This window comes from Barbatula barbatula (assembly GCF_947034865.1).
Source record: "Barbatula barbatula genome assembly, chromosome: 14".
In the NCBI taxonomy this organism is placed as follows: domain Eukaryota; kingdom Metazoa; phylum Chordata; class Actinopteri; order Cypriniformes; family Nemacheilidae; genus Barbatula; species Barbatula barbatula.
Genome location: NC_136777.1, coordinates 20,360,712 through 20,377,517, shown reverse-complemented (window position 1 = coordinate 20,377,517; position 16,806 = coordinate 20,360,712). Strand labels below are relative to the sequence as shown.

Sequence of the window (16,806 nt, the reverse complement as noted above, 5' to 3'; positions counted from 1 at the left end):
AGTAACGGCCAGGTGGAAAGACTCAACCAGGAGATTGGCCGTTATCTGCAAACCTATTGTAGTAGGGAACAACATAGATGGTCGAGTTTCTTCCCTGGGCCGAATATGCCCAGAACTCACTTACTCATGCATCTACAGGCCTCACCCCTTTCCAGTGTGTCTTGGGGTATCAGCCCCCTATGTTCCCGTGGTCGTGTGAACCGTCCTCGGTTCCAGCAGTTGACGACTGGATTAAACGTAGTGAGAGAGTGTGGCACAGTGCTCATGTGCGTCTTCAACAGGCTGTAAGGAATCAGGAGATCCAGGCCAACAGACGCCGACGTCCACACCCTCCCTACGAACCTGGACACAGGTCTGGCTCCTGCAGCTGCCGGATTCTTTTTTTGTGAGTAAAAAGGATGTTGGCTTAAGACCTTGCATAGATTACCGTGGACTTAACAATGTCACCGTAAAATTCCGCTATCCCTTGCCATTGGTACCTTCGGCTCTGGAACAACTACGAGAGGTCACCATTTACACCAAACTAGATCTACGAAGCGCATATAATCTTATCAGGATCGAAGAGGGTGATGAATGGAAGACCGCATTTCTCACCACTAGAGGGCACTTCGAGTACCAGGTAATGCCCTATGGGTTAGCCAACTCCCCAGCTATCTTTCAGTCCTTTATCAATGAAATTTTCAAGGACTTCATAAACAAGTTTGTGATTGCCTACATCGATATTTTGGTTTATTCCAAGACAGAGACAGAACATATTACTCATGTGCATGCAGCATTATCCCATCTACTGGAAAATCAACTCTGTCAAATCTGAGAAATGTGAGTTCCATGTCCATCAGACATCTTTCCTCGGCTATCAGGTAAGTCACCAGGGAGTAAGGATGGATACAATCAAGGTTCAAGCAGTCACGGGTTGGCCGCAACCCACTACCATTAAGGAACTTCAGAGATTTCTAGGCTTTGCCAATTTCTAATGCTGTTTCATCAGAGATTACAGTACTATTGCATCTCCGCTCACCTCACTCTTTAAAGACAAACCCAAAAAACTCGGCTGGAATGAAGAAGCAAGTCATGCTTTTGCCACCCTCAAATCAAGGTTCACCTCAGCTCCTATGCTGAAACATCCTAATCCTGATCTGCTGTTTGTCTTGGAGGTGGATGCATCAGACTGTGGAATAGGAGCCATTCTCTCCCAACGTCAGGGACAACCAGGCAAGCTTCATCCATGTGCATTCTACTCCAGAAAACTCACGAGTGCGGAAAGGAACTATGATGTTGGTAACAAGGAATTATTATCCATGAAAGCAGCCATTGAGGAGTGGAGACATTGGCTGGAGGGCGCTCGCTATCCGTTCCAAGTCATCTACGACCACAAGAATATCGAGTATATAAAAGGAGCAAAAAGACTTAATCCTCGCCAAGCTCGACGGGCCCTCTTCTTCACTCGTTTTGATTTCACCGTTACTTATCGACCAGGCAGCAAGAACAGTAAAGCAGATGCACTCTCCCGTAAGCATGACCCTCCTTTAGTGAATTTCAAACCCGAAACCATTCTACCACCCACTGTTATTCTGGCTCCAGTCTCATGGGATATCATGGAAGAGATTCAACACAGACAAGAACAAGATCCGCCACCACCACAATGCCCACCAAACAAACAATATGTACCCCAGGACATGCGTCATAAAGTACTCCAATGGGTTCATACTTCCATCAGCTCGGGACATCCAGGTATATCACGTACCCTACATCTGTTAAATCACTCATTCTGGTGGCCTTCAATGACCAAGGACGTAACTCTTTTCATCAAATCCTGTCAGGTCTGAGCTCAATCCAAGACCCCCAAGGAATTACCCTCAGGCCTACTTCAACCATTACCCATCCCACAACGACCATGGTCTCATCTCTCTATTGACTTCATCACTGACCTGCCATCATCCGTCGGGTTCACAACCATTCTGGCCATCATCGACAGGTTCTCAAAATCATACCGGTTAATTCCATTAAAGAAATCACCTACAGCCATGGAAACAGCTTTAGCTCTCTTCAACCATGTATTCCGTATCTATGGCTTACATGAGGACATTGTCAGCGACAGTGGAACACATTTCACCTCACAAGTTTGGAGAACGTTCTGCAAACACTTGGACATTAACGTTAGCCTCACGTCTGGATACCATCCTCAGAGTAACGGCCAGGTGGAAAGACTCAACCAGGAGATTGGCCGTTATCTGCAAACCTATTGTAGTAGGGAACAACATAGATGGTCGAGTTTCTTCCCTGGGCCGAATATGCCCAGAACTCACTTACTCATGCATCTACAGGCCTCACCCCTTTCCAGTGTGTCTTGGGGTATCAGCCCCCTATGTTCCCGTGGTCATGTGAACCGTCCTCGGTTCCAGCAGTTGACGACTGGATTAAACGTAGTGAGAGAGTGTGGCACAGTGCTCATGTGCGTCTTCAACAGGCTGTAAGGAATCAGGAGATCCAGGCCAACAGACGCCGACGTCCACACCCTCCCTACGAACCTGGACACAGGTCTGGCTCTCTACGAGGGACATCAAGCTGCGGCTGCCCAGCAGGAAGCTCAGCCCAAGGTACGTAGGCCCTTTCAAAATTGTACGATGAATTAATGAGGTAACGTACCAGCTGGAGCGTCCTACTAACTACCGTATCTCTCCCTCTTTCCATGTGTCCCTTCTCAAACCGGTCCACCCGGAGGCTGACCCCGGTCAGATGACCCAAGAACCACCGCCACCCCTGGATGTAGGGGGGTACGCCCGCCTACCAGGTAAAGGAGTTACTGGACTCTCGACGTAGAGGAGGTCAGCTCCAATATCTGGTGGACTGGGAGGGCTATGGACCGGAGGGGAGGTCATGGGTGGCCGCCAACAACATTCTGGATCCATCGCTCACGGAGGAATTCCATCTAGCCAGACCTGAACGTCCAGCACCCCGACCACGGGGACGTCCTCGTCGAGCTCCAGGAGTCTCTCCTAGAGGGAGGAGTTCTGTAATTCCAAGCCAGCAGAGGGAGTCATCACCCGAGTAATGACTGAACGCTCTCTCTGCTGCTTCTACATTCACTTCCTGTTTGGGACTACTTAAGTTGTGACCATGTGCTTTTGCATTGCGAAGTATTGCCAGTTTAACCCTGCCTTAACAAGCGTTGTTCCTGATTTTCTGTTTGTCTGCAAGTGTATGATTCTGCCTAGTTCTCCGACCATTGATTAACGGATTTCCCTTTCTGGATTGTTTGCTTGTGTGGACTGATCTCAAGTTGTGTGTTGTTGGATGTTGACAAACTTCCGCGTATGGATTCTAAAGCCACCTCCGCATCCTCATTACAGGTATCTGCAATCCCCTGGGATCGATTTCACAACCTTGCGTTGTTAACGCAATACTCTTACCACTGAGCTACAGGAAAGCATATATCAAATTTTTATAATTAATTACTAGTAAAAATTTGAATTCTTGATATCAGGAATATAATTTCTACTAGTAACAACTGCTAGTTTGATATCAGTAATTACATTTTCACTAGTAAAAAATGAAAGAAATATGCATTCTTCATATAAAAGATAATTTAGCAAAAAAACTGATTTCTAGATATGTGTAATTAAATTTTTTCTAGTTAAATATCACAATAAGCTACCATTCAAATTTAATTTCAGATATCAGAAATGTAACTTACTAGTTGACAGGGGCAATTCTTTATTACATATTAGGGGGGGGCTGAGCCTTCAATGAGGATATATACTGTATATATTTAAATAGTTGGGGTGTAACAGCATGTGCACATTTTGCTGGAGGCAACGTAAACAACTTGTTAACAGTGTGATGAGGGGAGAACATAGAAACAACTTTTTACATTGAATGGGAAAAGTTATTGTAGCTCCCGCATCATATTATTTAAGATGCATATATAACAAAGAATGGCAAAGATAGTTGATAATGACTTCATTGTTGATATCAAGAATTGCTTTACTAGTGAAAATTGAATATCTTGAGAATGATTTAAAGCTATTTTGGCTTGCCATACTACTCAGTCTTAAACAGCCTTTGTTAATGGTCTTTAATATTGAGATGAAAGGGGTTTGGATCTAAACTGAAAGTATGTTTTTAACATTTACTTTGATGTTTGGTGTTTAAGCTGTTATACAAAAACCTCATAACCTTAATGTATTATACACATTTAAGATAACTTTTTTAATGTTTCTCATACAGGCTCCGTAATAATGGATCCAAACACAGCGGCTCCATGGCTTAACTGCACGCAGGATTTGACCAGCGTGCAGTATGCAGATTTACAGACGGACACACTTGATTTTCTAGAAGATAGAGGTGGTGGACACTTGTTTTTTCTGTACTTTGTAGAGAATGTATTGTATTTCTTATGTTAGATTGTATTTTTGTTTGCGTTGCCATGATGTCTGTTTCTGAAAATTTTTCTGTTTTGAACATTAAAGCCTAAGGACTTGGCTAAACGCTTATGATAATCCACAACACCCACAATGAAGCATCTCTGTTTTCTTCTGTGTTTTGAAAAATGGAAGGACATTTTATGGGGACAATGCTTGCATAATTAAATATACTTGCCATTGAAAGAAAATGATTGCAAAAATACTTGCAATTTGACACCAAACACTCGCTGTGTCTAATAAAAACAGAGGCAGTTGTGTTATGTGCAGTACTCTACTCTCAGCCAGTCTTGTCTCATTGTTCCAAGGTTACCAGAGCGGGCAGGACGCAGTCCAAGGTTACCAGAGCGGGCAGGACGCAGTCCAAGGTTACCAGAGCGGGCAGGACGCAGTCCAAGGTTACCAGAGCGGGCAGGACGCAGTCCAAGGTTACCAGAGCGGGCAGGACGCAGTCCAAGGTTACCAGAGCGGGCAGGAATCAGGAAGTTCACTACAGAACTTGCCTGTTCACACAGACACCATACGTCATCAGCGCAGTCACAAACAGTGTGCAGACACAGCGGGAGAATGGCGGGTAAACCGCTGGAACCTATCTTCCCCCTTGTTAAATGTGTACAAGTATTCAAGTGGCACTTGCAAAGGATGAACAAAAATAAAGTCCATCTTAAAATCTGCCACGACTAAAAAGGTGAAAGCAAAATTCCATTCGGGAATGCATTACAGTCCCCGACGGGTGGTTCGTAGGGGTGTCCGGGGGTTTCCCACTTGGTCTGTTTGCGATTTTGTAGAAAATCGCAAACTAGAAACATACCAGGGGCCCGTTCTTCGTACGTCGCTTATTACATCCGAGATCAAAAGACACATCCAAGATGACATCATCGTGCTAATCATGATCCGGCTAATTGGGTTCTTCGAACACACCTGTTGTTTATGATTAGTATCGCTGGATTGAGTTATCTGAGATCATTGCGCGTTCTTGCGTTGGTTTAAAAGGGGATATGTATCGATAGTAGAAACAATGATCAGCAACGCTGTGATTGGCTGTTCAGCATGGCTAAAGAACACGCCCAGTTTTCCTCTCAAGCAGAACAAGAGCTTTTAATGGAAGGTTATGCCCCATTTGAACATTTAATTCAAACAAATTAAATGCATAAATGGTGTCCATGTCAGATGTTTCTATCAATCACTTTCTACAGTATGTATTTTTTATTTATTTCATATTTACATATGTCAGAGCCACCACGGGACCCACTAGAACATGGGAACAAGTAAATGTGAAGCACAAGAATATTCTACAAAATGGAAGCCTTCACTTCTTATACAGTCCTTATGTAAAAAGCCACAGTTAAATGATGTGTCTATTTATGACAGCCACAAAGAAAAAGGCTGAAAGATTACAGGTGGTGGTCCTGCACCCCCACAATATACCCCAGCAGAAGAGCTGGCCCTTGGGTTGAATTCAAGCCGAATCAGTGTGGAGGGCATCCCTGGGGGCAGCTCTTCCTTATACCCAAAGCCAGGGACCAGTAGCAGCAACACCTACATTACTGTTAGGCTAAATTAGCTTTTATTTCTCTGAGTATACTGTAAAATGGTTTGTTGCTGCATTAAATGAATTTGGTACAGTCATTTCAAATGTTTGTGAAAGTGAAAACTAATAAACTTTGTTCATATAAAATATGTTGCCATGAGTTATTGATCACATTATTTTTTTACAGTGTATAGTTAATTGTAATGACATTATTCCCCCCCCCCAAGAGTGCAACACATTGTAATACCCATTTATTTCCATTGCACGTCCTGTGAAGAAATCCTCTCAGATGACTGTCCTTTGGAGGAAGAACCTGTAAGTGCATAAATAACTTAACTATAATTTGTATATACTTGTGTACCTATTCTTTCTGTCTGCAACATGAGTTGCAGGAGTCCACACCTACAGAAAGGTCTACAGAAAGGCTCACAGAACAGTCTGCACAAAGAACTGATACAGAGGTGGGCAGTGTTGTACTTTTACTTTTGTCTTTTGTTGCATGAGGCATGTTTTGACCCTTTTTTTCACAAAATTACACCGGGTGACATCCGTTCCCTATATAAGCGGCATCTTTAACCAAAAATAGAGTATTTTGAGGTGAAAAAAGATAAATTAGAGGAGAAATTGAACTCGACAACTTGAAAGAGAGAAAAATTTCACTGGAGATAGAGTTGCTTCAGAGTAAGTGCTAATACACTATTTCACACATAGTAGTATTGCTGACTTTCCATAACTATCTCTTATTGCAGGCAAAATATGACTTGCTGGCTTTTCTTTATAAATAATCTTTTAAATAAAACTCAAGAAACTAAGCATATTTGTCTTGTCTTTTATTCAGTAAAAAAATGGTGTTCCACAATTATGTCCTGTGCAGCTCTGCCACTAGGTTGGTTCAAGTGCACTGGCTGTAGGTCATCATCAGGCTGCACCCCCACCACAGGGTTCCTCTCCTTTCTGATGGTGGCAATGTTATGCAATATGGCACATGCAACAATTATGTCACAGGCCCTGTCAGGTGCAACCCTCAGACTTTTCAGACACTGAAATCTTCCCTTTAGTTGCCCAAAGGTCATTTCAATGCGTGCCCTTGTCCTGGCTAGAGCTGCATTGTAACGGGTTTGTGGTCCAGGGTTTGGCTCAGGGAAGGGCGTCATAAAATACTGCCTGCAGGCATAGCCCCTGTCTCCAAGCAGGATCCCGTCACAATCGCCTGTATAATGGAAAGATGCAGTTCTGTTAGGCTCAGCATAATACTGTGAGCTTGAAATGTATGTTCCCTTACCACCATAGACCGCGGAACGCATCTGAACAAGGGGGGGCCATAATTTCAAGTCACGCGGAGGGGGTGGGGCGCAAATGCATCGAAACAGACAATATTACTGATATATTAAACAACGTTGCGGAGCACTTTATTATATTCCGACACCACACAGTAGAGGGCTGCATTGGGATTGAGTCCCGCTGGGTCCCGCGGGACCCAACGCAAATCTCGCGGGAGCGGGCGGTTTGAACTTTGCTGCGGGCGGGAACGGGCGGCTAAAAAAAACACCGCGGGATAGGGAGGGATCTGGCTTTGGCTAATAATTGTAAAACTGCTGTTTTTCATGTAGCCTAGTTTATCATATTCTATTTTTTTTAAAGCAGTCTATTTTTATGTGCCGTGTGATGGTGAAAAGTTTTTGATAAAAACGAAATTATATTTCATTGTGTTGTGTGTTTTGTCTTTTTGTTTTTAATTAGATTTAAACTTCAATAGCCAAAATCAAAGTAGGCTACTTGAAGTCTAAAGAAACGCGCGGTAGCCAAAGCATTTTAGATGTCCCCGATAGCCTAGCCAGGCTACTATTCGTCTTCCTGACCAGTGCGTCAGAATGCATGCAGGCCAGGGAAACCAAACAAACAACCGCATGAATCTCTAATAAAAGCAATACAGATACGTGTTTTTTTCCTGCGGGACGTGAGAACACACAAAATCAATGCATCTCTATTATTGTGCGGGAATAGATTCTCAGAGTTTTGCGGGTGCGGGCGGGAGTGGACATGCATATTGCGGGAGCGGGCGGGAGTGTAACACATACGTTGCGGGAGCGGGCGGTAATGGTCAGAAATTCGGCGGGAGCGGGATGAAGAAAACAGTCCCGCGCAGGGCTCTACCACACAGTCACATCTACAGTACACGTACATGAACACGCGCACACATGCTTCCTCAGATTAACCCCTCTGATCCCACTCTAACATTCACACATAACAGGCCAAGCCTATTTACACATAAACGCACAGATGAAACTATAGCAAACACATAAAGTACATCCAGTCCAGTCCACAACGAAAACTCATCTTGCTGCCTTGAATCTAAATCAACATCATAGTCATTATCATCAAGTCAAGACTCATTATCAGATTGATGTGCAGAGCCGCACACACACACACACACAATAACAAAACAAGTAAAGTTTCCCGCTCGTGTCACACAATGTCAGCCAGTTAAAATCTTTGAACCACTGATATTGAACTGATCTTGCTCGTTGTGAAGACCCAGTCCCCTGTACCTTTTTGGTCTTCATCAGCACAGCAGGGTCTTGATGTTGATTGGGTTTTGTGAGATCCCCCCGCAGCACTCACTTGTACAGTGGATGTCGGTAGCTTTGCTTGAAGCCGGAGGAGAGCCGCTAGCGAGGGCTCGTCGCAGTCCGTGGTGGAGATGGACGCTCCGGGTCTGTTGTTGAGGCGACAGTGGAAGCTGGAGTAGTTTGCTAATTTTGTTTCGCCAGTTTATTTGTTAAAAATCTGATATTGACTTCTGTCCCTTCATTGTCGCAGCCTGGTAATGCCGCCAGCGGTTAAACAGGTGCCCGCCGTTAGCTCGCGACGACGCTCACACACCTAGTAACTACGTCGACGTAACGTCGTAGTTGATAAACAATGCAAACTAATTTCAAATCAAAATGCAGCAGTCAGTGTGAGTTTTTTTATCGGCAGCAGTTGGTGAGAGTGAGTGAAGCTGTGTGGTGACTAGTATTGTTTGGCTCGTAAAAACAAAACTTAGGCTTTTATTCATATAAGATAGTTTGTCAGAGTACAAAAGTTGCCCGGGCCGTGGCCCCCCTGGCCCCCCCGGTTCCGCGGTCTATGCTTACCACGTTCAAATGTGCATAAATGTGACTCTCTGAAAATTCTTGAGTCATGCACTGATCCTGGCCATTTTGCTTCCACATTGGTGACGTGGAGCATAGAGTTACACACCATTGAAGAGATTTTAGTCAGTCAACTGCATACTTTTTGATTTCATTACTTTTTTTCCATGAAATAATCTGGATTATTATAAATTGTAATAGTAATTTACCTGCACATTTACACTATGAACGCCCTTTCGCTTCACAAAATCCCCCTCATTATATTGATATTTTATAATTATAAAATTATATTTTGCCTGGGGGGGCCTCGATGGGGACATATGTGCTGTCTATGGCACCAATCACGTTAGGGAAGCCTGAAGGACACAAACTTCATACTTATTGGTATGGTCATGATTGCATGTCATTAACAATTATAAATGTACTTGGAATAGCTAAAAAATCCTGTGGTCTTAAGTGGCTTAGAAATAACACAAAAACCCCTAAAAACTGCTTGAGCGCCAGGTAAAGTTTGCGAATGCACACAGTCTGTGCTGTTGTTAAAGCCCGCGGCTCCTCCGTGTTAAACACGTAATGTGTGGTTCCAAATGAATGATGTAAATAACACCCTTACGAGAAAAACGGTATCTCTCAACAATGACAGCAATTAGATTTTCTGATCATGTACTGATGCATTTAATGAAAACCAGGCATGGATAGTGCACACATAACAACATGTACAGTGCTCACTCACATGTCTCCAAATGACACTGCATGAACAGTGTTGAGACAAAACACAGATAAACAAATTGTTCTATCACTGAAGTGTTGATAATCTCAGCAACGTGAGTAGTTAGGATATTAAGGCCATTTAGTCACACCAATTATCCTCCTTATGGATCACACTTCCCAGTGCTTCACACGGGAATTACCTGAATGTGAAGTTCTCATAGTCTCATGAAGAAACCCACTTCCCAGATTGAAAGTGACATTGGGTTTACCTTAACGTTTGTGAAACTTTAGGGATTATGTTGTAATACAGCCACATTCCATTGTGTAACTGTATATTTGTCATGTTTTTTGAGAACAAAAACAACTGCTGTCATTTTATTTACTGTTGTTTATTACATTTAATAAAAATATTTATTATACCTAAAAGTAATTAAGAAACACTGTTGTCACATTTATATAATCATTATTGAAAAGTAAAAAATCACTTTCAAGAACAAACACAAGGGCATATTCTTTCTACCCGTTCTGTTATGGGGACAACATTTTCACAGAGTATAACTAATAAAAATGACAGTTCAATTTGAAAAAGTTGAGGGAGATGATGTATTCACAACACAGAGCATTCCATGTAGGGACCCCTGGTGTATGTAGATAGAAATAGCTCATTCTGAGATAAAAAACATATCACATTCATTACGTAAGGTCTTTATACACGTCTGAACAAATATTATATTGCATTTCTGTCAAAAGATATTTAATAGTTGCGAAATAGATAATGTTGCGCCATCTCACTTTGGAACATGAAGAGTGAGTTTTTCTTCCACATTTGCCAAATCTCAAAACACTGTTAAAGCATTTAAATGTGTGAAATGTTGTTTACACCACCATCACGAAGTTCAAAAATATAAATAATGACAGTTTGATAAGACCCTGACTCATTCGAACATTATCTGGTGCCAGCAGACACGGTTTGTGTCATGACTCCAGCCCTTCAAAGAACACTTCATCATGTGTGTATGTGTCTGCGAGTGCCTTGAGCATGTGACCTGTGTCTGTAACGCTATATAAGACTCTGTAACTCCAGACTCCAACGGACAAACTGGCCAAACAAGAGTGAATCAACATCAGAAAGATGATGAAAGCTTGGCTCGTTCTGCTTCTGCTGCTGCCTCTCTGCACAGGTGAGTAACTTACCAAATTTTTTGAGGTAACCAAGGTGTCATTTGCTCAGAATAGACACTATTTTCAACAACACTATTTTCAATCATTATCAGAAATATATTATATAATTAGTGTTTATCTATTATCTATTATGTTTCTGATGTTTTTGTAGCGTTTACATAAGAGTGCACTTTTATACAATTGCTTTCAATGTTTCTCAATTGTAAGTTGTTTTGAACTTCTGCTTGAGCATCTGCTTAATGAATATAAATAATTGTACATATTGCATGTTACTACAGATTTAACTAAAAAGCTCACTAAACTAGGAATTGCTAAGACGTTGCTCTTTTATCTCTCAGGACATTTAATTGAGTGCTCAGTTGTGTTTCATGTAATATTAACTTAAAGTCTCACATGTCTCCTTAAATCGCTCTTTATATTAAATAATAATAAAAATATAAAAAATGTCAATAATATTTACTTTTGATGGCAGACAAACCTTAGTTCAACACAGTTGAGATCTCTTCTGAAATTTTTTTTAATCTCGTTGATGTCTAGGATGTAGGATTAAGACAAAAATGAGATTTTAACTGTCTTTCTTTTATGGGCACAACAACGAAAACGGGCCATTATTATATGTATTATGTATTTTTTATTTACATTGTATTTATATAGGCAGCTTTCAAAATATTGACATAGGTCTGTGGTTTTTATTAGTTGCCTAATACTTTATTCAGTACTTGAATAAGCAGCGTGAATTTTATATTGTAAAATGTAATATATGTAACATTTAGTACACTGTTAACGATTTGCTTGTATTTTTACAGTACGTTACTGGCAGCACGGTTGCCAGTAAGTTACTGTATTTTGATTTACAGTGCTGTACTGTAATAGATTACTACAGTACAAAAAATATTGCTGTATAGATACAACACAGTACTTTACTGTATTTTTACTATATTTTTACTGCAATTTACTGTAATACCTATATTGACAAATTACTCTTTATTTCGTATTGGCAATAATTACAAATATTATTATATATTTTAGCTAGTTTGGATATAAATCTGTAGTTATTAATATTATAAAACTGCTATACTTGACATTATGAATCAAAAGGCAATCCAGGCAAATTTTTTATTGAATCATTTCATTGAAACAAAAAGTATTAAAACATTTAAAACAGTATTGAAGAATGATGTATTACATTAACAACATATAATGACTATGTACAGTAGTCAACATTTAAAGTGGATCAAAAAGGCGAGAACAATACCTATTCTTGTAACTTTTTTGACTTACTTCAAATGTTGACTACTATATATATTACAACATTTAAGTGAGCAAAAATATTCATACATTACATATCAAAACAAACAATAGCAACAAAGTGACAGAAAACACTGGTCTGTAGTTAAAATGTTCCATTCAAACTGAGTGTCGTGTGTTAGAGTGTTGTGTGGTGCTGTGTGAGAGTGTTGTGTGTGAGTGTTGTGTGTGAGAGTGTTGTGTGTGGCTGTGTGAGAGTGTTGTGTGTGGCTGTGTGAGAGTGTTGTGTGTGAGAGTGTTGTGTGTGAGAGTGTCGTGTGTTAGAGTGTTGTGTGGTGCTGTGTGAGAGTGTTGTGTGTGAGTGTTGTGTGTGAGAGTGTTGTGTGGGGCTGTGTGAGAGTGTTGTGTGTGGCTGTGTGAGAGTGTTGTGTGGTGCTGTGTGAGAGTGTTGTGTGGGGCTGTGTGAGAGTGTTGTGTGTGGCTGTGTGAGAGTGTTGTGTGTGGCTGTGTGAGAGTGTTGTGTGTGGCTGTGTGAGAGTGTTGTGTGTGGCTGTGTGAGAGTGACAGTGTTGTGTGCGGGTATGTGAGAGTGTTGTGTGGGGCTGTGTGAGAGGGTTGTGTGTGTATGAGAGTGTTGTGTGCGGGTGTGTGAGAGTGTTGTGTGAGAGTGTTGTGTGGTGCTGTGTGAGAGTGTTGTGTGTGGCTGTGTGAGAGTGTTGTGTGTGGCTGTGTGAGAGTGACAGTGTTGTGTGCGGGTATGTGAGAGTGTTGTGTGGGGCTGTGTGAGAGGGTTGTGTGTGTATGAGAGTGTTGTGTGCGGGTGTGTGAGAGTGTTGTGTGAGAGTGTTGTGTGGTGCTGTGTGAGAGTGTTGTGTGTGGCTGTGTGAGAGTGTTGTGTGTGGCTGTGTGAGAGTGACAGTGTTGTGTGCGGGTGTGTGAGAGTGTTGTGTGGGGCTGTGTGAGAGGGTTGTGTGGGGCTGTGTGAGAGGGTTGTGTGCGGGTGTGTGAGAGTGTTGTGTGAGAGTGTTGTGTGCGGGTGTGTGAGAGTGTTGTGTGTGTGTGTGTGAGAGTCTTGTGTGTGTGTGGGTATTTTTGTCGAGAAACTACATGACTTGCAGTTGTAACTGGACATCCTGGGATGACTTGCTTGGTTTAAAAATGACCAAATCCAGCCAAAATATCAATGGTGAGACTGTAACACAAAAAGCCAAAAATAACAAAATCTGTTAGCCATTGAATTAAGTACAAATTGTGAAGTAAATGGTGAAAGAAAATTAAGTAACACTTTATACTATAAGGTTTTATTCCATAACATTTATTAATGGTTTAGATAATATGATCTAACAATGAACAATATATTTTCTTAATATTAATAATATTTGAGAATTCATTATGAATTAACTAATGTGAACAGAGATAAATTGATTGATTTAAAAATGTATTGCCAAATGTTAAAATGTATTAACATCCTATGTTAACAAATAGAACCTTATTGTAAGTGTTACTAAAAAGTCCGAAGTAAAACCAGAAACAAATTTGAATAAAAGTTGTATTATAAATACATGGTCAATACTTACAGAAACTCATAAGCCCAGAGTGCAAAAGTGGACCAAACTGTGACGTTAGAGCTGTAAGAAGAAATATATAATGATATGTTACTTGCTGAAATTTAGAAACCATTCTGTTTATTATATACGCTTAAGATAGTCAATCAAAAATGTAGCAAAATGATCATTTAAATGTTTTCCCCTGTATACATTAACATTAAGAGTTCAAATATTTGGGATTGCATTTTCTATACCGTTGGTGTAGCGAAAGTCAATGTGTTTTTGGAAATGCATTTAAAGCTGATCGCGCTCCTCTTTCCGTACAGCGTCATTACGTAAAGGCGGAGTCAGCAGCGCTCTTTAGCAAAGTACGAGCATTGATTTGAGGTGTTGGAAGCAATATCGCTACAAATATATTGTCATACAAAACTTTTTGGCCAACTGAATGTAAAACACTCTAAAGAACATCATATCTGCTTCTGCGGATATACCGTAAATACAGAAATAAGCGCCGCAAACACATTTATAAATCTGTTAGTAATGAAATCTGTATGGATCGCACTCATCGCAGTTAAATATGACGTTTCATTTTGTGTGAAGCAGTTTGGTAGCTGTGTGGGCTACTTTACAGTGACTTTGTTATTTCGTATGAGATTTATTTAGGAGGAATCTTAGTTGAATTGGTCAAAGATTATTTTATTTGAACACAAACGCGAGTTTATCTATTACCAAATACAAGTCGGTTTACCTAGCTTGCCATTATAAACGAACTTCAACTATTCGACAGAAAATAAACTCACCAAAACCCTCATAAATGGTTGAAATAATCCTATATTCATTAAGTGAGATGTGTAAAACGGGTTTAAGCAGTGGGCTGACTTAGTTTAATTTCTGAGGTAGAAGCAACGTTTGTTGGCGACCATATATCTCTCATTCCACGTTTAAAACAACACTGTGACAAACTGTTGTGCAAAATACAAAAACAAAATATTTTTTTTGTATGAAACACATAAAATAAACCAAACTAAAAACTTACCAAACTGCCAGAAATCGATTATCCTCCTCCAGCTGCAGCCAGGATGGGCTCTGTGTGATTTGACGTGATGACGTTGTGGCGCACTTTCGTTACACGTTACAGCAAAGCTACAGCAAAGTTACAGCGAGACCAAAATTTACTGTAAAAGTTTCCCGCTCAATGAAAATTACCCAGAATGCATTATGAGCTGCAGTATTTTACTGTAATATACAGATGCAGTATTGTACTGTTGATTTTTACAGTAATGTGCTGCTAATCTACAGCGACATCTAACAGTGTATGATATAGTGAACATATCTAGTTACTTTAAGATATAATATACTTCAAAGATAAACCAATCATATATTATGGTATTAACATGGTAGTCAAAACGAGATTTAACAAATACCATGTTAATAATACCATGTTTGCAGTCCAAAAACTAAAAGTTTCTTTTTTGTGTGTGTGGTTCAGCTGACGATTATATTGAGTGCTATGGCGAGGACTTCCTAATGGTGAGGAACATGGTTCTTCAATGCAGAAGTAAAGTTCCTCAAGCCTGTTACACCAGAGGTAAGCGAGTCCACACAGGCACTAAATCAAGTGCAGATCCAGTTCACATAACCGGTTCATGTTTATACAGTACATTACACAATCAGTTCAAACAAAGAATCCGATAAAACCAGGAAATCCATCTTCATGCTTGAACTGAGGAATGATTTCAAAATAAATGCACATATTGACCCATGAGTACAAGAGATCATGCAGGGACAATCGTACAATTTTATAATAACTACTATATAAAACATCATTTTAAATAAACATTACAAATAGTTTTTTTACAAAAATATATTCGTTAGGTTACGAATCAAGAAGTATTCTTTTAAAAATTAACAATTCAATCATGCAATGATTGTTTCATATTGTAACTAGTGTTACAATCTAAAAGTGAACATTTTCTTCCGCAGTAGCTAGCAGTGACAGTAGTGAGTATACCTGTCAACAACGCAGAAAAAAATAGTACATTTAATGTAACATTTCGGACAATAGAAAGCTACTGGACATTAAAATGTTTTGTTGTTCAAGTGAACTACAATTCAGTTACCTTTTCCTAATGAAGAGTGAGAACTTCACAGAGCACAACTGTCAGTCCAGCTCGATTGAGATTTACCTACCAATGCCGTCTCGACCCTTTCAATCTCACAAGAAAGAAAACATTTAAAATATGAATTATTGTCGGCATATATCTGACATGATATCTCTTCCACAGGAACTGGAGAGAAAGGGTGTGTAAGCCTGGAATTCTGTCAGAGGAAAGGCTGGAAATGTTGTTATGAAAGCTTGTGCAATGAATGATGTTTACAACAGAGGATGCTGCTGAACACCAATTTTTAAGCCTTAATTACACTTTTTCATTCTTTTTAAATATATATAAATAAAAAAAGTCATTGTAATAAAATGGTTATAAAAAAGTAGAAGATGTCTACTTGTGTAAACGACACAGGATTAATGAATTCATTCAGTTTAAAGGTTTGGACAGTATTGTGCTGCTTATATACTGCAATCTTAAAGTCATAATGAATAAAAAATCTTAATTTTCCTACCAAGCTTGTGATTTTCTGCTTAAGGTTTAAAAGGTGTCTGTTATCTTCAATACAATTGTGTCCACAATGATGTGTGAAGAACTGAGTTCTGGGGCCTCATTTATAAAACGTGCGTACGCACAGATTCATCGACTTGGAAAAGTGCTTAGCGCCACGTCAGGGTCTGAGCAGACGTAAGCACTTGTCTGAGACCTGCTGGTTTTTGGAAATATAAGCCATTCATTCCGCTCGTACAGGATTTGGACGTTGACAGGTGCTCTTTCATATATCAATGACATTATTTAGACACCGCGCAATTTTATGATCATTTGTGATTTATAGATTTCACATCTGATAGAGAGGCGTACACGTGTTTTCTGTGCGTATACGTTTGCTCTATGAATCACACGTACACACTTAGAGAAATGATTGTA

The 16,806-nt window shown here is 40.3% G+C and overlaps 1 protein-coding gene across 1 annotated transcript; it reads left to right on the top strand.

Annotated features, from left to right (window-relative positions):
• The first annotated feature begins 10,871 nt into the window (after positions 1–10,871).
• On the top strand, positions 10,872–16,389 carry LOC306903491 (uncharacterized protein). The gene is made up of 3 exons (XM_079472702.1): positions 10,872–10,978; positions 15,264–15,362; positions 16,060–16,389. Exons 1-3 carry the CDS (start codon positions 10,930–10,932, stop codon positions 16,143–16,145), a joined length of 234 nt encoding a protein of 77 aa, XP_079328828.1. The 5' UTR covers positions 10,872–10,929; the 3' UTR covers positions 16,146–16,389.
• Positions 16,390–16,806: the final 417 nt, after the last annotated feature.